This window comes from Lissotriton helveticus, chromosome 8 (genome assembly GCF_964261635.1).
Source record: "Lissotriton helveticus chromosome 8, aLisHel1.1, whole genome shotgun sequence".
NCBI classification, from domain to species: domain Eukaryota; kingdom Metazoa; phylum Chordata; class Amphibia; order Caudata; family Salamandridae; genus Lissotriton; species Lissotriton helveticus.
In genome coordinates, this window is record NC_136069.1 from 1,248,471,161 (window position 1) to 1,248,498,730 (window position 27,570).

A 27,570-nucleotide genomic window follows, 5' to 3' on the forward strand; every position below is an offset into this window, starting at 1 on the left:
AGAGTTAACTAAAGTGATCCAAGCTGCCCAGCTCGGTGAGTCTATCCCAAAGTCGTGGGGGGGTGCAGACATTGTTTTAATTCTAAAAAAAGGTAAGCCGCACATTGAGCCTGGGTCATACCGCCCCATCACATTAATGAACAATGACACCAAAATATACTCAAAAGCTCTGGCAATGAGATTTGCTGAGGTGAGAAGTGCTTTAGTCAGCTCTACTCAACACGGTTTTATTCCTGGTAGAGGAACAACCCACCACACTAGGAAAGTTATAACACTGTTCGATGCCGCCGAGGTCACAGGAGACCCGATGGCAGTAATGCTGCTGGATGCTGAAAAAGCGTTTGATCAGGTCTCCTGGGACTATCTGTGGTATACTTTAGCAAGAGCTGGATTTAGGGGCGGTTTTATAAAAGCTTTACAAACTCTATATAAAGAACCGGTTGCGGCTTTAAGAGTCAATGGGGGCGCTATGGGTCAATTCTTGATCAAAAGAGGTACACGGCAGGGGTGCCCATGTTCCCCCCTACTATTCGCCATGTATATGGACCCACTGATCCGTAAGCTAGATCTATGTCCAGAGATAACTCCGTTACCAACACTGCTGGGACCCTGTAAGATATTGGCTTACGCTGATGACGTGGCGGTGATTACTCCAAACCCCACGGAGGCAACTGTTTTTATAGAAGAAGAGGCCCGTGGATTTGGACAGATATCGGGGTATGCCCTAAATGCTTCTAAGACTCAGATTATTAAAAATTCAGTGACCATGTGTGACGATAATCGTGTGGTCCAGGCAGGGACCTATCTCGGAATAAATATTTCAGCTGATATAAATAATTTGGTGGGAAATAACATCGCTCCAATAATAAGCAAAACAAAGAAAGATTTGGATCGTTATGAAAATTTACACCTATAATTAGTAGGTCGGGTCAACATTATTAAAATGATGATATTGCCAAAATTTTTGTATATATTTAGGGCAATTCCACTTTTATTTGATAACAAATGGTTCAAAATATGTGAACAAATGATCAATCGGTTTATATGGGCTAGAGGAAAGACACGCAGGGCATTGAGATACATGTCTCTACAGCGGGAGTGTATTATTGGGCTGCTGCATTCCAAAATATGTTGGGATTGGTTGGGGGGGCTGACGTGGATGGATGGGACAATACTGGTTCACTTGCTATTTATGGTTTGGTCTTGGGTAAAAATGTGGAAAATATTTTTTTGAGATTCACTGAGGAAAGTTATTATAAAAAAACACGGTTCAAGACTATAATGGCTGCTTATAACGTTTGGAAGGGAATATCGAAAAAGATAGGAATTGGGAAATACAATTTTTATACTAGGTTTAAAAATAATCCTTCCCTCCCTAGTATGGTTTTTTCAGGAGCTGTATTTCAAGATTGGGAGAGGCGGGGGATAAGAAAGATTGGAGATATTCAGGGCCCCCAAGGTATATTACAATTTGTAGAACTGCAGGATAGATATACTTTAGATACAAAACATTTTTTTAAATATCTCCAAATAAGGAGCTGTTTAATAAACAGGAAAGGAGGGCCTTTGGGGTTTGATAGAAATGTATTGATGGACCTTATAGAAGTAGGCTCCGATTGTACTATAAAGAGATTCTATTTTGAGATGACAGCATTAAAAAAAGATGATATGGAGAAATGGATCAATAAGTGGTCTGAAGATTTGGATATAGCCAATGAGATCTTTTCAGAGTCATTAGAGATGGGAATAAAATTGTTGTGCTCATCATCTTTACAGGCTCAACATTATAAGATCCTATATCATTTGTATTATACGCCTGGGAAAATTGCTCAATGGGGGGGTCTTTCGGGAACCACCTGTTTCAGGTGTGGTAGTTCGGAGGCGGATTTAATACATATTTTTTCACTCTGCCCACAATTAGATAGTATAAAACAGGATATCGAGAAATTTTTGCAAAATGCACTATCAATTACAATAGAATTGAATCCAGCGGTAATGCTACTAGGAGTTAACCCCGAGGGCCATGTGAATAATGAAAATTTTGTATTTGTTGTGATGGCTATTCTCAGACTGTTAGTGGCTTCGGTATGGTTGGATCCTAATCCTCCCACATATCATCAATGGCTGGGCAAGGTATTATCTATACAAAAGTTAGAATATGCTATATATGCTACGAGGGGGAAAAAAGGTAAGAAACTTGGTCTGCAAATATGGGAGCCCCTCATTCGATGGAAACAAGGTCCTGATCATTGATTATTGGATTATTGGGGGGGGGGGGAAATTGAGAACGTAGCGTATAGAATTTTACGTATCTACTGTATATGATTTATTTTGGAAAAACTAGGCATGATTTGGTATCATACTTTTCTTTTTTTTTTTGTATATGTTCCTATTGTATATATGAATCTGTGCTGTATTACTTTGAATGCTATTGTGTCCTGCCCATGTCTTAAGGGGAAAAGGGGGAAAACTCTTCAATGAAAATATTTAAAAAAAAAAAAAAAAAGGTATCAAACTTTCACACAAAATGACATAGGCAAAGGTGGCTTAGGCATTCTATATAGGTATGCAACAAATCTCTCCAAAGCTTAGGATGTTCTTTGGGTTGTGAGGCCCTCATTGTCAGATGCAACCCTACCCCAACCTTTTCCTGTAACTCTTTCCTTCTTTACAACCACCTTGCAACAGAACGTTCACAAACATTTCTAGACCCTTGAGAACAGGGGCCCTAAATCCCTCTGCTCCCCCCCCCCCCCTGCCCAAGGTAGTTTTGCATTTTCATTGCAATGACAATGGCGCGCTACCATCATTGGATTGAAAATGAAACAAACTTAGCTTCAGTTTATTTGTTCAGGTGCTCGTGGGGCTACCTCAGCCCCCCAAGCACCAAAACACTTGGGAGAGGTATTATTGGAAAGGGGAGAATCTCCCTTCTCCAATGTTATCCTTTCCTAGTGGATCCCTGCTTAGGGATCTCCCCAGGAGAGCGATCCCAAGAAGAGATCCACCCATTAGCCACCCGTTAGCCACCAGGGAGGGGGGAGCGGCCCCTAGGGCAAGGGCCTTTGCTCCCCCATATAATTTGGCAGCAGACATCTATCTGCACCACCGTAGACGCCTGGGATTTTTTTATAGGCCAGGGGTGGGGGCTACCCAGAATGGGCATGCAAATGCCCCCACCCAACCCCCAAAGAAAACAAAAGACGATCTGCCTTCCAGGAGGCAGATGGGTGCAATAACTCCTGATCATCCCCCACGGGGGGGGGAGGGCAGAAAGCTCACTATGCACCAGGGATTTTCTTTTTTTTTATACACAGGGGTGGGGGCTGCCCAGAATGCGGGGTGAGTGGAATTTTGTGGACCAACGCAGATTCTAGAACTTTCCATCACAGAAATGTGAGGATAATGTGTTTTTTTTAATTATTATTATTATTTTTTTACAAAGTTTGAGGTTTACAAGGGATTTAGGGTAACAGACCCTGGTAAGAGCCAGACAAATCACCCCATCCTGGATTCCCCTGGGTGCTTAGTTTTCAAAAATATATAGGTTTGCTAGGTTTCCCTAGGTGCCAGCAGAGCTAGGGCTAAAAACCTACAGCTGGCACTTGGCATAAAGGTCAGTTTTCACTGTAAAAATGTGGTGTGTCCACTTTGAGTTTTGGGTCGTTTCCTGTAGCGGGCACTAGGCCTACCCACACAAGTGAGGTACCATTTTATCAGAAGACGTTGGGGAATGCAGGGTGCGTGGAATTTTGTGGATCCACGCAGATTCCAGAACTTTCCATCACAGAAATGTGAGGACAAGTTTATTTTTTTCAAAGTTTGAGGTTTGCAAGGGATTCTGGGTAACAGAACATGGTAAGAGCCAGACAAGTCACCCCATCCATCCTGGATTCCCCTGGGTGTCTAGTTCTCCAAAATGTATAGGTTTGCTAGGTTTCCCTAGGTGCCGGCAGAGCTAGGGTAAAAAATCTACAGCTAGGCACTTTGCAAAAAAAGGGTCAGTTTTCACTGTAAAAATGTGGTATGTCCATGTTGCTTTTTGGGCCATTTCCTTTCGCGGGCACAAGACCTACCTACACAAGTGAGGTACCCTTTTTATTGGGAACACAGAATTATAGAGCAACTGTTATTACCTATTGACTTTTGATGTATTTCTGCCTTCCAAATGTAAGACAATGTGTAAAAAATAAGTCACATTGAAAAATGTCCTGTTATTAACATGATAGTATGGGTACCCACAATTTAGAAAATGTGCAAATAGCTACTGTTTCTAAGTTATATATTTTGTTCACATTTGAGAATACATAGGTGTCTTTCATACCGATTTTTCACTATATATATATTCTCACATTCATGGCTATATACCGGTACACAATAACAAACTATTGCAAGACTCTGCTTAGTTATTGGCTCTGGGTTCTTCTGGTTCTTGGTGAACCTACAATTCCTATATATCCCCACAACCAGTAGAGTCCATCAGAGCTAACGGTATATTGTTTTTAAAAAGCTGTCATACTTCGAAGAAGTTACAGGTGAAAACGTTGGCACAAACAACAGTTTTTTTCAACTCATTTTGAATTTGTCCTATTTCAACTGTTAGTTTCTATATGAAACCTTGAAGGATCTACATAAATGACCCCTTGCTGAAATCAGAATTGTCTCTACTTTCCAGAAATGTATAGCCTTCCAGGATCCATTACTGCTTTTATACCCATTTTACCATTAACTGGAAGGAGGTTGAAAGCGAAAAAATAGCAAAATAGGCTATGTCCCAGTAAAATGCCAAAACTGTGTAAAAAATGTTGGTTTTCTGACAAAAGTCAGTCAGTCTCTGAAAGCTGGGAAGATTGTGATTTTTAGCACCACAAACCCTTTGTTGATACCATTCGCAAGGAAAAAAACCTAAGGCTTTCATCTGTAGCACTTTTTTCCCATTTTTCCAAACAAAACCAAAATTTAGCTGTATTTTGACTGGGAATTACCCCTGGGCGCAAGACTACGCTCCGCCCACTGAGTGTAGGTAGTGTTGCCTACTTTGCATTTTACAAAGTAGGCGTAGTAGGCAACACTACGCACGCTCCATGGACGGAGCGAAGTTGCCCGCCACCCTCCTCCCTCCCGCCCTCTTCTACATACATATTTTTAAGTAACAAGTACAATAAAAGTACATAAAGCACTTACCTGGTCCACGGCGTACCGGGGCTCCCTCTTCTATTTTGCGCCGACTTCTCCCATCGAAATGCGCATGCGCAGCCGCCCGCGCATGCGCATTTCTCGCATTAAATTTTATTGCTGTGCCGCCATAACGTTTCGGCTCTCAACGAGCCTTGATCACATGTATGTATATATATATTTGTGTGTATGTGCGTGTGTATATATGTACGTGTGCGCAATATGCATACATGTTTGCGCTCATGTATAGCTATTTACATGAACATCATTGTGGGTATGTATATATACATATATAGAGATATATGCATATAGGCTTCTTATTTTCATCTTTTTCTATGTCTGCAACTGTCTAAATCTGCAACTTTACATGTAAGAAGACTGATGTTTATACATGTATCTCCTTTAGTGACTCGTATATAGAAAATATATATGTAGTTGAGTTTGATATACGTTTCTGCTTATTTCTAGGTGAATACATATACTTCCAAGTGGAGTAAGTAAATGCGTTGAGGAAAAAGTAATTATAATGTGAATGTATTAGAATACATTCTGACATTTAAAAAATATATTTAAACAGTCTATGTATAAGCACAACGTACATGTGTCTTTCTCAACATGTAAATATTACAAGCATTTACATATTGAGTGGATGCAGATATACAGGAATTTATGCCTTCTAGATCAATACTAATACGTATAAATGCTTAAGTGTGTGTTGTATATGTTACCATACACGTTAGATCTAGCTATGTGGGTATGTTTGTATGCATGTATATATGTATTTGTATTTTAGCTATAGCAAAAAGGACCCTATTTCTATACATAACATTACATTTATGTTTTGCAGTATATATGTATATCATAATACATAATAAATGGGCCTCCATTGTTCGGTCTAATTGTCAACTTTGAGACTGACTTTCTTGTTAATGGAATGGGCTGTATATGGCCAAAACCCTAACTTGTTGAATCCCTGGAGTAAGAGGGCATTCCTTTGTTGGGATGCAGTGAACATTGACAATAAGTACATTTAATTTGGCTGCATGGTACCTCTTACTGATTTGATATTTAAGTCTTATATTAGTACAGCAGTGGGCTATCAAAGGGCAATTAAGTTGAGGTAATAGTACTAAAAGGAAGGCAGATGGATGTGATGGTGCAACGCACATGCCCAGTGACGCCTGGTTATGCCTTTGTTATACATGCAGGTGTGACCACGGTTCCCTACACTACTACCTGTTATCCCTTGTAGCTGAACCCGTTTTGTCCTTTCTATTCTAATCTGTTTCAGTTTTTCTACTGGGTAATTGCTACCAACTCAGCCCACTGATTACACTTGACTGAGGGGCAATATGGGTCCACAAATCACTCGCCAACGGCCAGATGAATAGCAGTGTTGGTCAGTCTGCTGACATGGCTAGCCTCTGAACACAAATGAGTCGCCTCAGCTAGTGAGTGGAAGTGTATGACTTGGGACCTGGCGTGCCATCTAGCTGTCACATTGCCAAACTGTGGTAGGAAGGAGTGTCATAGGGACATTCCTGGTGGTTCATGTTGGATTCTTAGAGGTGTGTATGTTTCTAGCCATACGTCTCAAACGTGTAGGTTTTTCAGATCTCTCTGCCTGGTGTTTGTGTGTGGCCCCTTTAATATGCGATTGACTGTATGTCTTTAAGTGATGCTAAGGCACTCACCTGCTTACCCACCGTTGGCCCACTGCCTCGCCTCCCGGCACTTATAATCATCTGCATTCCCGTGTAGAAGAGCGAATATCAAGGTATATACCATAGTAAATGTCGTCTTACATTTCTAGACTAAAAGGGCATCTGCGTGGGAAGTACCGAGGTAAAAAAGGCTAAAACGTTCTCTTCATAGCAGGACATTATGACTTTTCTCCGAACTCAGCAGGTTATTTGATTCTGTGACTGTTTTTTTATGAACATGTCATAAATATTGCATTTGTTTCTGCCTCCCACGCTTGTTCTTTATTTTCTCAAAAGTCTTGTTGGCTGATACTATCCTAAAATTGTCGCCAGTCCAATTAAAAAACATAAATGTGCCCTCGGTGCCTTTGTAAATAGCTACTGTAAGACAGCACCGTTTTCATTTGAGTTTCAAGCCAAAGCAGTAAAAGAGAATTGCATTCAGTGCTACCTTTCTAAACCTGTAGAAGTTGTAAAAAATAAATAACAATCATTTGCTTGCCAGTCAAAATGCATTCTAGAAGTAGGACATGTGTATATACAGTAGTCTCGTTATGGCACCACAACCCACCCACACCACAACAGAGTATGCATGCATAAATAAATACACAGCACAACTTTTGTTTGGGAAATATATTACTAAATGTTTATTCAATACAAAAGTATGCAATATGGTGGGTTATCTTACGGGCGATCGAAGGGTAGACCGCTGTACCAACCTATGCTGCCCTGCCTGCTTGATGTGCCAAGCACTGTGGAGAAAACAATCAGCGCTACCGTTATGGGGGTGATCCCCTTACTGGATCATGTGAAACATTGGTCCCTTATTACTCACTCCCATTTCAGGGTGGAGAGTAGCAAGGCAAGCCCCTGGTTGTTCAGGCCCTCAACGGCCCGAAGGACTAACGGGGCGCCAACGTAATTACTCCAGGACTCTCCCCTGAGGCTCCAGGGATTTGGCTCTGGCACCCCTATTGTGCTCTTGGAGATGTACCCTTCTGTACCCATATGCTTCCAGATCACCCTGTAACTCCGCCACAGCTCTGGAGGCGGCCACTGTTACCCAATGAGCCCCCCACCAAAACAGTTCCTTTCTCACTGCAACCTGCAATTTCCCGGGCCTCCTTCATGTCCAGTAGGAACAGATCCAAGCCCACCTGTGCCAAGTGCACCCCAACTTTGTCAATATAACCTTTGGCATAGCTCATGCCTGATGAAGCCAAAGCCCCTTGCTCTGCGAATTTGCGCATGGAGCGGTTTATCCTTCTCTGGGAATGTACCAGTGCCTCGCATGACCTGCAAGGATGTGATGGCCTCCCTAGAGGGAGCTCTACTGTTAAACATCACTATATTCCTTCAAGCTGATGTGGCTTCCACCTCTTGCAACCTGTAGCTGCAGTCCTTCTAGTATTTCGTGCTTCCTAACACCTGTTTCCCGAATTTATGGAACAGCCGCACACTTGCTTAGAAGACCGCTTCCACAAGAAGCCTATATACTCTAGCTATGCGGACGGGGCGTTTCGTGCATCACTGAAGCGACCAGTAACCCACTGGGAGCAGAGTGCACCTACTTTTGTTGAAGTTGGCCAGAAATGTGCACAGCCCTTCGCGATTAAGAAACGCTGGCGAACAAGACTGTTCTCATAGCGCACGCTATTGCAGTCACAGCAAACAATTGTAGTGACAACTCACGCCACCTACCAGGCTTGCTTAACTAAAGCTCACTCACAGATACAAACATACCTGCTAACCAGCTGTGACCCTTGATGCTCAATCCAGCTAATGACCTAGTACTTGGTTATTGCAGGGAATATTGCCTCCCACAAGATAAGCCGCACGTGAGCACATGGCCTTACCTACTGGGCTGCGGTGCAATTTGCGCTCTAGAAATGTCAGTGATTGTGCTCCAAACACATTTCCAGCCGCTCTTGGAGCCACAGCACACATTCTGGCTTAACCAACTGACGCATACCACCTGGCTAACTTGCCGCTGCCAGATTTTTTATCTTAACACCACTCTCTTGTGGTTACCTGTGCACAAGTCTATAAGTCTTGCCCCCACTCTAATTTATGCAGCTACCTGCAATGTACACTTCTGCCCCTGTATGGGCCTGTATCTACCCTGTAACATTGCAAATCCCACTGCACTCACATTCTCTGGCAGTCTGGGGGGAGAGGGGTCCTTGTAATTGATTCTGCCCCATTGCCTGGCCTTAAAGCCGGCAAGCACCCCCGTCTGACAACAGACTATCTGCTGTCGCCCGTGCAATGTCCGCAACCTGGTGCAAGACGTCCCATTCTATACCTCTGCTAACCGACTACCTCCCATGAGGCTGGAGTGAATGGATGTATGTTGTGCCTCTGACCATAAGAACCTTGGTTTGATTTGGCAGGGATCACATTGTTGCCTGTCACTCTCAACATAGTGGCAACGTGCCGTTCTTTTGTATTCTACACTGCAGTGTGTGCCTGGTACGATCCTAGACACCCCCTGTGTGCCAACCTGCTTTACCCAAGATGCAGAGCACTAGACCTGGTTCCCTTGGTTACTCCGGACTTTAATTGCTAGTAGTCTGTTATGCCCTACTCCTTTTATGCTTTTTTCAAAGCAGTTTACCCGCTCACACACGAGACCCGCTGGTGGCAAGCCCAGTATAACCTGTACATGGAATTTAAATTCCCCTAACAACTGCACTAGGGGCAGGCCACCCTCACAGTTACTGGTGTCTGACTAATCGGCCCTTGGAGGCCGTGGCAATACTACCCAGTCAGCAAGTGCGCCCACTTTACAGTTGTAATTTAGTAACTCTTGGCGCCGACAACCGCAGGTGCCGAATACCAGGTTGTGTGTATGCTACCAAGGAACCTAAGCTATAGGCTTGGTGTGGATGGGTTGTTAACAATGCCTGGCAATAAGAGTATTACCTATGACAAACCTCTCCTGACTGGCATCTATAACCTTATTAACATATTTACTGGTTTTGCCACATGGTGTCCTTCTGGTTGGCGATACGGAACCTCTTACCCAACATAAGCTGACAGTCCCACGTTGCCAGCACATTACCTGTGTATCTCGAATTTCCCTCCTGTGTCACCTAACCTCGGTTCTAGAGTGTCCTTAATCTGAGCCGTTGACCAGACAATTTCACAGACCTCTTTGATTGCTAGACCCTGGTAAACACAGTAATGGTGTTGGATGTGGTTTGAAACAATATATGCATTGGCCCTCTATTTGAGACAACTCACCCCTTCGTGAGTGACCGCTGCACAGGTGCCTACACATGTCACCCAACAGACAAGTTGGCCTAGACTACCTTTTGTTCTGGTGCCAGATTTGGAAAGAGCCTTGCCTTCACTTGCTGCCCCCTGGGAAACACACGATGCTCGGGCAGCGATGCGGTGATGCCCTCTTGTAGCATCGAACCCCTGGTCAAATAAGAGTGCCAACTCCAACTAATTAAACCTACACCTTGACAATGGGTGGAGTCTAGCTCTCCCCAAACCTCTGCTGTTGTAACCCATGGTCACGCCTCCTGTTTAGTTCAATGTAGTAATGTATGGCACTGACAACCACAAGGGCCTAATACAAGGGCAGCCCAGGGTGACCTTAAACAATCGGCTTGGTGTGGATGGGTGCCAACTTTACCTGGCTGAAGTGCAATCCCTTTGACAATCGCTCCTGACAGCATGTGCCAATGCAGGTAGCAGAAAGAGTTATCCAGCCCGCCTTACTTCCTGTCCCAGTTATCTGAGTACATTAGTGACAGATGCAGGTTTGAACTGGTAGCTGATACTGTTACTTAAGCCTGTAAACGCTCCGCTCAGAGCAGCCCACTAGAAAATGGTTTCCATTAAGAAGCGGTGTCAAACAGACCTCCAAGCACTTACGGTGGTACCTCGGAGTAGGGATCTAATCCAACAGATGCTCCATGCATTGGATACCAAATCTGGCTGTAAGCTGCTCAGGGCTACTGATACCTAGGTGCTTCCTGACCCACAGCCAGCTCACCCTGATACAACCCGCTCTTGGCTGGGACTTAACAGTGAGACATCCTAGCCTGACCCTATTAGCTCTTCACCAGGCTCCCACATCTGCAGAGCCCTCCAAAAACCTTGTGGCCTAAAACATTCTCCCTGTGGGGCAGCTTGGAATGGACTGCAAACAACTTCTAGGCATTCTCTACCAATGTTGTAGATGGAGTTTCTGGTTGGCTAAGGTATGCACCTAATCCTGGCTGAACCCCCTTCTTTAGTCAGGGAAGGGAGTACACACTTAAGCTTACACCTGCACACCCCCTAGGTGGTTAGGCAGAGACTTTGGCTTATCCTAGAGGCAGTGTAAATGTAATGTGCCAACCGCACTCCCACAATGACACACTATGCACCCTACCGAAGAGACTTCAAACCAGGCTATTTTAATTACCCTTCGTATCGTCCATCCAAGAGAGACTTAGTACCATCTGTCCCTTTTACCCTTGTGCTACCATGACATCACAGGGAATACATAACTCACTAGGTCAATCGGGCCACCATCCTACAGCTCAGGTAGCACAACCCTGTAGTTGCTGGTAGGAACTGTACTTAGCATAACCCAGCACACAGTAAATGTAAAATTGTACTGTCCCACCATTGGGCTGGTAACCGACGGCCAAAAAGACAGAAACTGGGCATGAGATCCCAGTTTCCTAGAGTAAAACAATAAGTATCCTGCACCATTAACAAATGTGCTACACGCACCCATGCCCTATCGACCTATTGCTACAGTGGGCAGCCACCCCTTGGAGGCCGTGGTATGTCCAGTTCTCCTCCGAATTTCTCAGCTATAGGGGCTCCAGATAATCTCAGGTGTGAGAAAAGTATTTCTAACGTAGCCAACAGATGGTTTATACGCAAGTGACTGGACCCGATTATGGTATGACCAAACCAGGGCTGAAGCAGGAGGAGCATGCGGCCTTAAGCAAAGGGTGTCTTTATGTACTGGAAACATTAGTTAGCCACGCAAAGAACCATGGACATACCCTAAATGCGAGTCACCAGATCGTCAAAGAAATATTGATGGATTCAAGACCTGGGCACTGTCCAAACTATTGAATTAAAATTGGCAAGAATAGTTCTTCGAAGGAAAGCATTGAATGAATCCCTCATCAAGGTCAAAGAACATATCAAACCCTTTTGGTCTACCTTGCTGGGAAGGATGGAGCAGTGCCCATTGTTGGTATTAGTGAATGAAACATTTTTCATTCATGTGCAGCCAAATCAAGAAACACTGCCCCCAAGTGGCCTTCCCACTTTATGGCACCCTGGCCATACAAATTGGTTTAACGCACCAATAGTCAACCCCAACTGATATACTGTCTTGCCCCACCCAGGGCATCCTGTCCGGTTACTGCCAAGGCAGACGCCCCAAAATGCAATATGAAATCAAGTCTGTGATGTCATAGTCGCTACCTCGGGTGTATTCTCATAAATCGCCATATATGACTGACACCGCACTCTCATCCTATGCTTGGTGTGATCTTGGCCCCACTTTAGTGTGACCAGAGTCCCGCAATGCATACTTGGCTTCATGGTCAATAATGCACACGTAAACTACCCTAGCTGCTCCTTGCCGCTGGGTCATCCTATCCTATGGTGCCCTTCAGAAAGACCAGGGAACATTATATCACCCTCCATACTTAAGCTATAATCTTTGCTTAGCATAGGTGCTAAAAGCGATGTACACTTTCCACCTGGTTCCGGGCACAGCGGTGAAGAGTTCCCTAAGGACCTGGCCAATGTAAAAAAAACAGCAACAGAGCTGAGGGAGCCCTGGGCAAGCTTCAAGGATTGTTTAAGAGTTAAAACTAATCTGCAGGACTACGCAGCTTGCTCAGGACGCAAAGGTATTGAAACGCTATACAGACATTTTCATCCTTTCAGTGCAACTGAGAGTGACACTCAAAAGACTATGAATTACACTTTCTTGCAAGCAAAATCAAACCATGCTACGGTGCATATCCAACCTACCCATGCCAGCTACCCACTGCACAGTTCAGAACAAGGTAGTCGACAGAACACTATGAAGGGGTATTCAGTGATGCAATGTGTTGTGGAGTTCATCAACACTATCCATCTTTATTCTAGTATAATGTCAACATGGGCCTCAGACTCACCATCATACATCACCGACGACCTATGCTGCCACCGGGCTCAAGGCACCCCGCCACACAAAGCAGGTGGACAACAATGTATCCAGCGAGACAATTAATTAATTAATTAATTTAATTAATTAATTAACCGCACGGCACCCGGCACATGACCCGACGGCATGACCAGGAGAAATCAAAGGGGGAGGGGGCGACGTTTTTGGGCAGCACGCCCGAGTTAGTGCTCCCTCCCCCATGGCGGCGCAACTTGCCCGAGCAATGCTGATTGGGACGCCCTCATGTTGCAATAATCACCTCACCAATCCCTGCAACACAAACCTTCTTATTGGTCCCGAACGACCGGCTTCTAGGAATGGATCCTGGGCTGTCCCTAGCTGTGAACCTCTACATGCCATGAGTGCAGCCACCCGTCCCAGAATGCAACATAACATTTGTAACTAGGATGCTCGCCAGGATGCCGTGACCACTGCCGTTAGGAGCTATTTGCTACTTCTACGTGTGTGCTTAGCTCATGTGATCATGGCTCCAGTTGCTACTGTTACGTTCTAACTAGCTTGTCGCCATGGTGTAAGAGGCCAGCGATGCCATTACAGCAGGTTATTTGATTTTGACGGTTTTTTTATGAACATGTCATAAATATTGCATTTGTTTTCTGCCTCCCACGCTTGTTCTTTATTTTCTCGAAAGTTTTGTTGGCTGATACTATCCGAAAATTGTCAACAGTCCAATTAAAAAACATAAATGTGCCCTCAGTGCCTTTGTAAATAGCTACTGTAAGACAGCGCCGTTTTCATTTAAGTTTCAAGCCAAAGCAGTAAAAGAGAATTGCATTCAGTGCTACCTTTCTAAACCTGCAGAAGTTGTTTTTCACCTGGAATAAGTTAAAAATAAATGACAATCATCTATTTGCCAGTCAAAAAGAATTACTGAAATAGGACATTTATATACAGTTTTTCTCCTCTGGTGAACGTAGAAAGTAGTTTAGCACTTAATTTTCCATTTCCACCAGTTAAATGCAAGTGATTTTTTCATAATGAAAATACGTGCTCTGAGATCTGCTTCTGACTCGACTCCAAGTAAAATGTTTTTTGTTTCATTTTAGATTGTTCACAGAACTTTAGCAGCGCTCTTGGGATCTCTTGCAGCGTTGGCGGCGCTGGCTGCAGTTGGTGACGTGAGTTGCAATGTTTATTTTCCATGTGTTACCCGCTTTCTCATTTTTTTACCCTTACCGCATGCATTTACCCTAAAATACAGAGGCCGGTACCCTACACACTGGCAGAGAGGATGTTAATATTTTGAATGTGTTCCACCAGCTGTTGCTCTTTGAAAGTGGCGCAGCTTAAATACCTGCTTCAAATGTGACCAAGCGAACCTCACTCCATTGAGAGGTTTTGGAGGTGGGTAGATTTTCTCCTCAAGACAATTTTGGAAAAAAGGACCAATGTTGCGTTTTATAGCACAATTTTCGGATAAATTGGCAGAAAGCAAATGGATCCTGAAATTTTATCAAAACATGTTAATTCGTTTGTGGTGAGCCAGGCAGGCATACCCTTCCCATGACATCCTTGAAAAAATGGTGGCACAATAATTAATTCACCATCAGAATTTCCCTTTGCATATTGAGATCTCTATTTTAATACAAAACCCACATGAGCACTTAATGAACTTACTTATCATTATAAAGTTTACAAGTTTATGATGTGTTATAATGATGATAATGTATGTTGAAATGTTTATGGTATGAACAACATATTTGCTACCATCTTCTTGCAGTGATGCTCCCTGAAAAAGGGCTCTTAGCCCGAAATGCACAGGAGCCCAAAAGGCCTTCCTAAAGAGGATAATGTATAAAGAATACTTTGATATGAAATGAAAACGATTCCAAGAAATAAGATATCAAATAAACGGAGTACGTTGTGAAAAATTGATTGGAGTCCTATTTTTGGACGAACACAGGTGTGCCCATGGGGATGCAACCAATTTAGGTTGGAAGCACTGTACTATGTTATAACTAAAATGGCTGCCACAACCAAAATGGCTTCAGCTAATGCCAACAGCGATTTCTGCTAGTTTCCATAGACGAACCTTTTAGCATTAGCTGAAGACATCTCTATGATCTAAAAGGAATATAGAAAATATCTTACACATCTATTCTCATCATATTGCTAACTTCTTGGTCTAATACATATTGGGCATTCACATTCTTAATGTTGCGCTTGGTAGGTATACAAGTAGAGACACAAAGGGAACAAAGCATCAGGCACTTGTATGCATAGACAGCAAGACAGTAGGATCGCAAAGACTATACATAGAATTGTCAACAGTTTCCAGCCCCAAGTAACAAACAATGTCCCTAACCAGCCAATTAAAGTCCAAGTTCCTATATCAGGATGAATTTCAGTGGTTGTTTTAGGCCGATTGGAAATAGCCAACAGCACATGTTGGATGCAATAAAAACATTTTAAAAAAACCTTCCAGTGTTCTTCTTTATGAGGGCTAGGGTACGAATGATATGCTCAGGAGGAGGGCAGAGTAGTATTTATCAAAGTGTGCACAAAACGGGTCTCTTGCAGAAAAAAACAGTACTCCCAATGCAAATATTAAAGCAGATACACATTATCACAAAAACTATTTTTGCTTTGGGGGACCAGGCGGACCAAACGGGGCCATGGGAATTAGGATTAGGAGCCGCAAAGGGCTGCTCCTCCTCAAAAATGGGACAACCAAAGGGGTACATTGCTAAAAAGTACTCTGAGAATAGAAGCCGCTGTGCAACCAGCCAGAAGGGAGTCTTCTCCCTGTGTCTGTCTGAGCCTCACAGGCAGGCTCTTATTGTTCGTCAAGTGTTTACTTCTCCCACGGTGGAGCTGCACAACTTGCAACTCAGGAAAACAATCACGGCCCAGGCTTAAGGGAAAAGTTTTTTCTTTCAGGAAAGGGCAATCCCCTTCCAGGGCAAACACCCTCAAGGATCCTGTCCAGTGTCTCGGGCAGTGCACCAGTATTCTTCACTCAAATCTAACAGGCACCAGAGAGACCGCACTTGTACCCTAACTCAAGTCCTTCCCTAACTCCTGTGTTGCTCCGCTGGTGCACTTGTCTTTTGTCAGGGCCACAGATTGTACCCAGTGTGCCCAGGCACCTCTTGATCAACAAACAGAGGTGCAGACTTACATTCACTTGGAGACCAGGACTCAGAGGCCCGATGCTGGAGTGAGGTGTAGCATAAATCCAGTATTCTTTTGCCAAGAATCTATCCAAGATTTCTCTTAGGGTCTAATCAGCTCCGTACCTTAGTTTAGAATGAAGGTGGTCAGTCTCTCTCTGTCTCAGTACTCGATTTCCCAACACCCCGTAAGGGGAGCTTGGAAACACTGGAGCTGGATTTATCGGCAAGAGAAAAGACAGCGTCTCTCTCAGTGAGTCTACTGGAGGGTCGGCTTCCTTCAGCACTTGCTGAAGCAGGATGCGTTGGGCAAGTAGATAGTCGAACTGCTCCAAACCACCTTGTGTTTGCTATGGCAAGTGTGGGCTTATTTATAAGTTGAAGTGCCGGGTTTGACATAAAGGTGGACATAATAACGTCATCAAAGTGTCTCAGTTCTTTGAAAATTCCATGAGTTCTTGAATAAATCAATATTCAAGCAAGGGGAAGTCCCTAACTGCTGAAGCAGAGTTTTTCAAGAAATCGTTGTAGATTTCCGGAATTAGTGGAAGTAGCCATGCTGTAATTGGACTGCATGAGCTATGTCTAAATATGGTTATGATTTCTATGCCTATATAAGGATATGGTGACTTATACCTATATAGGTGCATGAATCTGAAAAGTTGAGTTTTGAGTCTTCTTATTTTTTGGAATATGTTGATAGTCTTTAGACTTCACGCGTTCTTCCTTGTGTTCTCATCGTCCTCTTCTTTCGATATTTCTGCGAGGAAGTCTGAAAGGTATGAGAGGAACGTGTATCAGTATCTTGATATCCATCAGGTTTTCTCAAATATCCCTATTTCTTACGTTATATCTCTTTTCAGAGTGCTCCTTTTCAGGAGACCTACCTCTGGATTGAGAACGCTTCTCTTTAGGAAGTGTCTGTTTTGTATTTTCCCACTTCTTCTTAGGAGTAGTGAGTGTATTTTTAATAAAAACTTTTTCAGGATTTTCTGTTAGTTCAGGTTTTACAGGTTTCCTTCCCAAACTATCTCTTCCTAGTTCTTCATATGATTTTTCTATTATTCTGGCCAGTTCGTGTGGTTGCTCAGTTATATCAAGTTCTTTTAGTTTTTGGTGGATTGCCACTGAAGCTGCTTCACCTTTAATACTAGATAATATTATAGCTGAGACCTGTTTGAAATCCTTCAGTAATTTCATACCGAGATTTAAAGCAGGTCCTGCCCCGTATTCATTTTTAATCTGTTTCAGGACGTCTGGTATTAACGCCATGGAAGGAACATCATGTGTTTTTGTGTAGATTGCAGCAAATACCCCAAGCAGTCCTCCAGATGTTGTGCGATCCCCATTGGTAAACAGATTGTTAGAATCCTGTGTTTCTCATGAGTTGTACTATCAGGAAATACTGGCTCTATTTGATTAATCTTTTGAGCTAACCAGAATGGAATGTGTTCCCTTTTTGTGGGTAATTTACCAATGACTGATTGTGTAGTCTGAGTGGAATTTTATAGCAGGTTGGACTGTTAGAGTCCGTATGACATATTGTACCAATTGTCTATGTATGTTAATTAATTGTTTTAGCTGGGCTAACAGTTCTGGACCTGTCATTTGTTCAACGGCAGGATGTGGTGTATAGCTGGCTAGTACCGGCCATGTTGCTCCTGGTCTACCTAGTGGACCGAGCCTAGTAGTGTGTAATGTGATGTTGTAGGGCGCCTTTAAACCAGAGCTGATTCTCTTGGTATGTTAATGGAATTTCAAAGTCCTCAAAAGGAGCGTATTCTGCTGGAGGTTCCTCTATCTTACAGAAGTGGAACACGTGTTGTTGGATTTGTTTCAGGGAAGATAATCCATGAATAGAATACCTCTGTTGGCTGATATTCGTGTGCCTCTATGACAAATATTACCCTACCGTCTCTCGGTGATAGGCCATTTTCTATAAGCTTTATAGCTATTGTTTTCCTTAAGTTTTCCAGGATAATTTTAGCATCCAGGTCATTTTGTTGGAGACCTGTAACGTCTAAACCCGGTCAGGTAATAGTGCCTGCAGGTCCACCGTTCTCGTCGTCGCTATTTTGCATTTTGTTGCAAGTTTTGTAGAGCAAGTCTCAAGGAAACAAAGATAAGGTGCACAATATTTTGGAACACTGTGTCCTTCAACAAAACCAAAAACTAATACATAGGATTTTTCGTCCTACTCAGTTATGGCGGATATTTTATCCTTTTACCTACTCCAGACTTCTATTGGAGTATTTTTATGGGAAAAATGGGTCTCTGTGAAAAGCACGACTGAGTTACTCTAGTATCTAGCGTTAAATTAGTGCCTTACCAAACGTTGGGCGCCATGTAGTGTAGTTTCTATATTCCCAATAGGCTCTGCGCATTGGAATAATATATCCTATAGATGTGACGGAGGACTTGTGTCTACTACGTCTCTATCGAATATATTAAACTTAATTGTGAGTGCCAGCTAGCTCAGAGGTCACTAGAAACTTGAGTGAACAAGAAGGGATTAGTTTCTGACAACTGCATAAACATGACAACTTAGTTACCCCAAGATAAAACTGATCTTTTAGAGTCGTGGAAACAATAGATATTTCACTCAGTCACTCGTGCATGCTTCGTTTCAACAGAGGTGCAGAGAAATAGAGAGACAGGCTTTTTCAATAAAAGGTATTTATTGAACAGTCTTCATTTCTTCTGCATGAGAAAGAACTGCTACAATCGTAATACTGGCTGTAAAGTATAATGCGTACAGCAAGAAGAGTATTATACAATACTGTACAAGCATGGTATGGTATCTAAATACTTCCATTTGTGTATTCCTATATTCATCTATAGAACCTAAAAAAAGGGAATTTTCAGAACAACTATTCTTCTGTGCTTGTTGTCTCAGCAAGCTTGTATTTCATAAGTCATATAATTCACAAGACTTCCTCTTGTGAACCTTCTACTACTATACAGGGCTGCAGACACTTCTAGAATTATTTTCCTTAAGTAAAAACACCTACATTTTACGCTTATGACCATGCTCTCATGTTATAGACGTAGCGGGAAACTCTAAAACTATGAGCATAACCGAGATCTGTATTGCATGAATAACTGACAAATTAATCCTAACATAGTAAGCACATAACTCTCTCCAGCAGAACTTGTTTGTGGCAGACAAACTCCTATAAGGCTATATTTTTCTTTAAGATGTTTACTAAGGATCACACAGGCATTTTCCCTAGCATTTTGAACCATAGGCAGTTTTTCCACAATCTGGGCCGTGTAATATAATCGGGGGAGAAACCTATTCACCAGCTCTAGCAAAGGTTGTCAGCTCGATTTATATGAACTAACTAAGGAGGGACTCGTGATGCCTCTGTGACTTATGTAGTGCTGTAATAACATCAACAATATTGGTGTTGCCACCTGGGAATTTTAGAACTAAAACTACCCACATATAGTTCACCTTAAGGATCAAATAAGGGAACATCAGTCTATTTTATGCATCCTTTCATAATTTTGTCAGTTTACAAACAGGATGGGCTGTAACATGGTGTATTTATGTATTCATTTTCTTAATTTTGACAATTTGTTCAAACCGTATTGCTTAATAGCCAATAAGATGTGCACTGGTGAGGTGTTTTTGCCTCCACTTATTTAAGAACATATTCACAGCATCTTGTGAAATGAATGACTAAAGCGAGCCCAACCAATTTTCTCATAGCCGTTCCTAGACAGCTTAGACAGGCTCCAGAGAGCGAGAGAGAGAACACACAACAACAAGCTGCCCTGCGTACTTTCCACACAGAATAGCTCACAATAATACACATAATAGGCACAAAAACGAAGAAAAAGGACAATGCAATACTTAATTTTGTTTACCCTTAATTTGCCCAGGAGCTAGTCTCCCACCTCCCTTCGACAGTAGGTAACCTAAGCAGGTGCCCTTCTGACGATAATTCACACCCCTTTTGACAGCTGGGCATGGACAGGCTTGTGGGAGATAGATAATTAGAAGAAACCACACAAAAGAACCAAAGAGGCCATGTCCAATACTATTGGACTGTACCACTTTGTAAATTTTAGTGTACAAGCACATTGAGCTAACAAGAAAACATTAATCCAATAACCAACTACCAATTTCTTTAGCTTATTGAGCTGTGTAACATAGTAGCACATTAATGCAATCCTTATTTCATGGCCTTTTTATCTGGCCCTAGCACAACAATTTTAAGTGGAAACCAGTATTTCTGTATGCATGGCAGAGCTATTCTCTGCACATGGCCTACAGACGCTGCTATCCCTTGATGATGTTATTCAATAGGATAAACCCCACCCTGCATATCTCCTACACTTGTATTATTTCTCAAGAAAACCGTGATATCCCCATCTGCTCCTAACCGAATATGCAATATTTCCTTTAGCTAATGTTACCTAAAACAGATCTGTGGTTTCCAATCTTGTTCCAGGAAGGCTTAATCAAGGCTATACGTTCAGTGAAACTACTAAGTAAATTCTTCCATTTCTTAAATGTAGTTAAATTACTAAAGACAATATCCTAAATGTTATTAAGATGAATTGAGAATTTTCCTAGGCACATTATAGCCTCAGACATCATTGGAGCAAAATTTCCATTACTTGTAGTGTTTTACTCTACAATGTGTTAGAATCAGGATATTTAATTAATACAAAGAAATGAGTTTATTAAACTACTCTTCAACAATACAAGCAGGTATTAAATCTGTGTTTTTCCTATCTAGAACAAGTGGCACTGAAGTGTGTGTTTGCTTAACATGTGTTATTTGCTGTAGACTAACACAGAAACAAATCTGCTGAAAAGGAAAATATTCCCCACTCAATCAAATACAGCCCTGTTTTTTTTTTTTACTACAAGGGCTATAGACTAAATGTACAACTTGCATTTACATAATTATATATGTGCACATGAAACGCTGTAATGCTTTCCTAGTGTAATGTAGAAATCGCACACTGTCACGGTGGGTAACCTCCGATTTAAAAAATGCTCCAAACCTCCCTGAGTGGACATTTTGCGTTCAGTAGTGCTGGTCAGTTCTAAATATAGAACTTGGCCTCTGACCCTTAAACCTATTGTCCCCTGTGTGAGCAAGGCTACTCCCATGCTGCCTTTAAAATTCAAAGTAGGAGAGAGGGTTGGGAGGACCGGTTGTCCCTGTATGCGGACGACATGCTGATCTACTTAACTAATCCTAACAGCGGGGTACCGGCCCTATTACATCTCTGTGATACTCACGGCAGGATATCCGGCTATACACTCAATTGGAGCAAATCGGAACTATATGTACTGAAGGGACAGGTACCGGCCCTAGACGCGGGCTGTCCCCTGAGGATAGCGGGCTCGTCGTTTAAATATTTGGGCATCCACGTCACTAGAGACCCCACAGAATTCATGGATAAAAACTTGAAACCCCACCTAGAGAGGCTCAAGCAAGACGTTAAATTCTGGTCGGGACTCCCGCTGACGCTCTTGGGTCGAGCTGCACTTTACAAAATGATGGCCCTGCCGAGATTTTTATATGTCCTTGAGAACACACCTTACCCGGTAGCCCCTAAATTCTTTCAAACGGTTGCTGCATTGGTCTCTAACCTTTTATGGGGTACCCTCCCCGCTCGCATCGCCCAATCCAAACTGCATAGGGGCTGGTTTGACGGTGGTATTGCACTACCCAACCTCAAACTGTATTACTGGGCGGCGCACCTTAAACCCATCAACCAATGGCTCCACACTTCCCAAGCGGAACCAGCGTTCCAGGCGGACAGGGGGCAGCTGGGCACTGACAGCTTGTTGGCTCCATTATATGACCACCGTAAAATTCGCGCCTTAATAGGACCCACCAGACTAACAGTGACACTCTGGCATAAAGCGACGGCTGCTCTGGGCTGGAAAGGGAAAATCACCAAACTAACTCCACTGTGGGACTCTCGAGTCCTTGGTCACTTAAGGAACAGCAAGGGATTTTCACGCTGGGACACTATAGGAATATCTACGGTCGGCGATCTGTGGGACAGGGGGGAGGTGGTGCCCTTCAATAGACTGAGAGAACTGTATGAACTCAGCGAGAGGGAACTCTACAGATACATCCAGATACGGCACGCATTATTAGCGGCTTTGCCCATGGATACAGACTTGCCCGAATCTTCCCCGCTGGAGGATCGCCTCCTCACTGAATTTATGGTGGAGCGTGCAACATCTCTTACCTACCGCAAATTACTCAACAACTTGCCAGACCCAACACTGACCTTAAAGGCAAAATGAGAGGGGGACACTACTGACATGGATGAACATGAATGGAATGGGGCACTAGCGTCACCCAGGGAAGTAGGCATCTCCGCAAGACTCCGACTAGTACAACTCAAAATACTACACAGGGTATATTACACAAGGACAATGCTACACCGTATTAGCAGGATAGAGCACCCTTACTGCCTACGAGGATGCGGGGAGGAGGGCTCATTCTATCACACCATATGGGATTGCCCCCGAATCCAGGAATATTGGAAACAGGTACTGCGAACAATCTCACAGACACTAGAAACTACATTATTACCTGAACCGAAGAGATGCCTTCTAAATGTATGGGAACCTACAGACCTTTCCAGATATGGGCAACTCTGGGTTACAATAGGATTGATGGTAGCAAAGCGAGATGTCGCACAGCGCTGGGGGGTTCCGGAAGTGCCGACCAAATCACTGTGGTGTTTAAACATGGATAGGGTAATGCTGACAGAGAGGGCGGTGTACTCTAACCGTGCCTGCCCGAAAAAATGGAATAAAATCTGGACCAAATGGAATGAATATAGGGGGGAGATTTGCGACCCCTTACCGGAGGATGACCAAGATGAGTCGGATGACGAAGAGATAGTGGGCTAACGGAGGGTGCGCTTTAAGATGGGGGAGAGACCAGGGGATGGGAGAATGGCCTTTTTACGCATTGTTACGCAAGCTTGAGGGGCAGGGAATGTGAGGGACACCACATCGAGGGCTTCCATACCGGCACATGTACACGACCCTTAGGGAAGGTACCGAGACTGGGGGGGAATCTACCGTGAGAAGTCTGGAAGAGATGTCTAAACGCAATTAGTATTGATATATAAATGACCATATGATTGTTCCTAACAGTTCTTTTGTTTGTTTTTGTTATAAACACTGGAAAAACCAAAGATCGTTGACATTCTGAGAAACTGATGCGGGTGCCACACCTCATTATTGTTGCACCGTATTACAATGTACACTATTGACAATTTCATCAAAGATTTTATGATGCGGTATGGAGACTGAACATATGCTATAGCGGCCAGCCCGTTGGGTTGTTGGCATTACGCTGTGCAACCAATTGACGCAATAAAGGTCTTTGCAAAAAAAAAAAAAAAAATTCAAAGTAACTCTCACGAAGCATGACTGAAGGGCATCCCTGTTCTGTGCCTGCGTGCTGATATTTTTAAAGGTAGGATGCAACTGTTACTCTTTATATATTTTTTCTTGTGCATTATGCTTTTCTAGCACCTAAAAATTGGCACAATTTGTTTTCAGAATGCCATAATGCACCCAGAATTCTTATGTATAAAGGCTTGCAATGTAATTCACATGTCTGTACAGCTACTCTTTGCATGACTTTTAATAGCCTGATATTTGACACTGCAGCCATTAGGCCATACTACATTTTAACTTTGTCACTAAGAGACAGTACAGTGGCGGCTGGTGACATTTGAAAGTGGTGAGGCGTAAAATGATAATCATACTGCACTGTAGCGAGCGAGTGTAGCGAGCGAGCCCGAACCCCCTAAGGAGGGTTCGGGGGGATTTCCCCCCTTGAAAATTGTGAAAAAAGAGTGGACAAATGGTGCATTTTCAAGCAAATTTGAGAAAGCAGGAAGGTTAATAAAGCAATTGGGAAAGTGCAGTTATTACATTAACAAAGTGGTGTCGTATAACATAGGTAGCTGCTTATTCAGCATAACCACGGAGCTTCATAACAGACTTTGATACACAATGCATTGCTGAGTACCTCACCCACCATGTACAATTTACATGATAGCCCTTAACTATTAGAATGTAAAATATAGCAGCAGTTGCCTTACCTTAAACGCTGAGGCTGTTGACTGTTGTGCAAGCAGGAAAGAAGTTTGGTGCTCTTCTTCTTTGCCTTGAGGCTTTCCACTTTACCAGGCTTTACCAGATGCTGAAGAGCAAATATAACAAAATGTAGTTGTGTCAACCAAACACATACTGTTAGTCATGAAGAACCACAGGCCTAGGATCATATATAAAAAAGATTCATCCTGTGACATCTGTGTCAGGTTGTGCAGCCTACAGGCTTCTAAGTAACATAACATAATGTGTATTTGTAAAGTTCTTAAAGGCTAGAGCGGTAGACTTTGAAGCTGGCTGGGTAACCAAGTTCGAGTCTGGTGGGAGGCTCAAACATCCTATGATTCTGGGCAAATCACTTAATCTCCCCGTGTCTCGAAATGAATGTGCCCTCTGTAATGCAACTGATGCTCATGTAACGTGCTCTGAAACCTTCGGGTCTAGTTCGCGCTATATGAAACTGAAAAGAAAAAGTCTGTTACCTCATGACTTACATGTTTCCAATTACAACACTTGAGGCATTCCACAGAAGTCTCCCGTTAACGTATTTTTCGGCATATTAAACACCAACTGTCAATTGGTCCTAACTGTGGCCATAATTTAGCATTCTTTAGCACCATTTTGTATGGAATGCCTTATGGAGTGCTATTTCAGAGGTAGAGCTAAAACAAAATAATATTTTTGTGGCACATTAAACTAGCACAGCATAAAGATTATCGCTAATTTGCTGTCATTTTCTGAGTTTAAGCGGAATGACGAGCAAACCTTTTGTAGATTAAAAATCTGCGTAATGGCCGTCGGTGTTCATTCCTTTCCTTTGCAAAAATGCACCCGAAAGAGCCAGGCTGGTAGCTGCACTTTTGCACAGTGTGAATCGCACTACAGAAGTAAGTTTGTAGAAGTCATGTGCAATGTGTGTACATTCAAGCGTCTACAGCAAGGCAGTCTGTCGCAAGTGAATTGGGTGTTTCAGTTTACCAGACCTGTCATAATAAATTAATGACAGGATGTTACAGAAAAAAGCCTTGGTTCCACCAACATCCTGCGCAGTTTAATATAGCTCAATTTCCCCAATTCTACACATTTGCGGTTAGATAAATTCTCACAAAATTTACAGCTGCTGCCGTCCATTTTGCACTGCGCTCGCTGTGTGTGAGGTAAGAGACCCGCAGGTCCCATGATGTCTCATATACTCGTGTGTTCATCAACTGGTATTTTTTTCTGCTGGCGTGGAAATATTTTTTCCCGATGTGTCATCTGTCATCGCCTTGGCCGAAGGTGAGCATGGAGACGTGGGTTGCCATTGTTCGTCACAGCATGGTTCGTGCTTAACTAGAAACGTGGCTGACCATAGAGTAAGAAGTAAAACTGTCACGCGGTGTGCGCGCCCCCCCCCACACATGCTCTGATTTGCCGCATTTGTCACCATATGTATTAATCCGTAGTCGGAAATAGGCACTGGGCAAATGGATTTGCGTGTTCTTTTCTGCGAATCATTTCTCCTAGCAAAAATAAATGTGTTAGAGAAAAAAACATTCTCTTTAAGGTGATAATGGAAAAACTACAAATGTTTCCCGCCATAGACGTGGCCTATTCTTCCCCTCAGAAGTAACTAGAGCAGAAAGATGTGCTAAATTAAATACTTCATTATTACATACATACACAAAGCGTTGGTCATTTAAAAAAATGGCCGGGTGTAATGCAGCAGGTCAGGACTGTCGGAACTTGGTGCAGCACGCAGCAGCAGTAGTCATGCCTCGCCTGCCTTCCTAATAGCCTGAAGGGGAGTCACACACTCTTCTATTACATGCGGCGGGATGCGGTTGAGATTGACTGACACAGTACTGGTGGCGACTGAGAAGGAGCGAAGACTAGTAACGCCGAAATGACCCAATCACTGCATGGCTTAACAATAAAGCCATACAGTGATTGGGCATTGCTAGTGGACACTGGGCGAGACCTCCCACGCGGTGCCAAGTCATGCCTGCTACTACTGAGTGCAGACTAGACTGGCAACCGCGGAACCCCCGTCCTGCACTGCCATGATGCTGCAGCACTGCAGCCAATCCTGGCGCTGCTCTATTAGAGAGAGAGGCTCTCTCTTATAGACAGCAGCGCCAGGATTGGAGTGTGCTGCAAAAGTTGCTGCCCATTTTTTAACATTGGGGTCTGTGGTTTGCGCCACACCCCCCAGTTTTCTCTATCATCCTAATTGAAGTGCACTGTTGTGCATATGGGGGTTCTTGGTCGCGAAAGGCAGCGCCCGGCCAAACCAACCCGCCTTGCGTACAGTTTGCTTGTGCCGCACAGTGCGCATGTGCGGGCCGCGGTATCGGGTGAAGTGTGAAGTCAAGTACATGAAGCAAGCCAAGCCGGTGTGACGTGACGCTGCCAAGCGCTTTCATTTATTTGCGAGCATTACATTATATTATTTATTGACATATTTTGTGGCGGCGGCGACTGTGGGGCAACGCCTCACCGCCCCAATGGACAAGCCGCCACTGAGACAGTAATATTGGTGGTGTTAGATAAACTAATATTCACCCTTTTAATTTGGTGCAACAACATATTTTAACTAGTTGGAGATAGAAATCTTAATGTGCACATTGAAATCTGAATACATACTTTGCACAGGGTAATTTTCTTACAGTGCTAAATACTGTTACATTTTCACAATAATGTTATTAAACATGATAAAGATCATGATAATACAAAAACGATTTTAGTGCAATGACTTTTAACAATTATTTTCGTGTAGTCATTTTTTTTAATAATGATCATTAACTCTTTTGTTGCCACATATGAAAATCAAGCCTTAATTCTTTCCTTTTACCTTTAAATGCATTTATTTAGAACACTAAGTACAGAAGCTTTACTGAAACATAAAAAGCTTGTGTCACTTTTTTAGAGGGCAGTAATCATTTACCATCAGATCCACAGATGTGCTTATTAGGAAAGCAACAAGAAAGGAATTCCTTACTTTTTAACCTTTCCCTTTGATCTAAAATAATGAAGCTCTATTTCTGACTTTAGAAATCAGTAGTCTTTAATTCATGTGCCTTCATATCAAGTTGTACTATCTTAAAACCTAGTTGCCACAGCGTTTATCAGTAGCTTATGAGCCATGTGTTTTTTACACAGCTGTGTTTTATGACCAGCAGGCATTGGCTTCTACGCTTTTTCAGGAGGAAAAAAACCTTGCTGTATTCTAATGTCCTCACAGAAACCCCAAAAAGTTGATAACTCATTCATTACCTC

At 43.0% G+C, this 27,570-nt stretch overlaps 1 protein-coding gene across 2 annotated transcripts in view; it reads left to right on the forward strand.

Annotated features, from left to right (window-relative positions):
* OCA2 (OCA2 melanosomal transmembrane protein) overlaps positions 1 to 27,570 on the forward strand; it is a 1,149,362-nt gene that overhangs the window by 627,410 nt on the left and 494,382 nt on the right. For both annotated transcript variants that reach the window (XM_078656175.1, XM_078656174.1), the window contains one exon: positions 14,127 to 14,198. In XM_078656175.1, the coding sequence (XP_078512301.1) occupies positions 14,127 to 14,198 (72 nt within the window). The remainder of the gene's footprint in view (positions 1 to 14,126; positions 14,199 to 27,570) is intronic.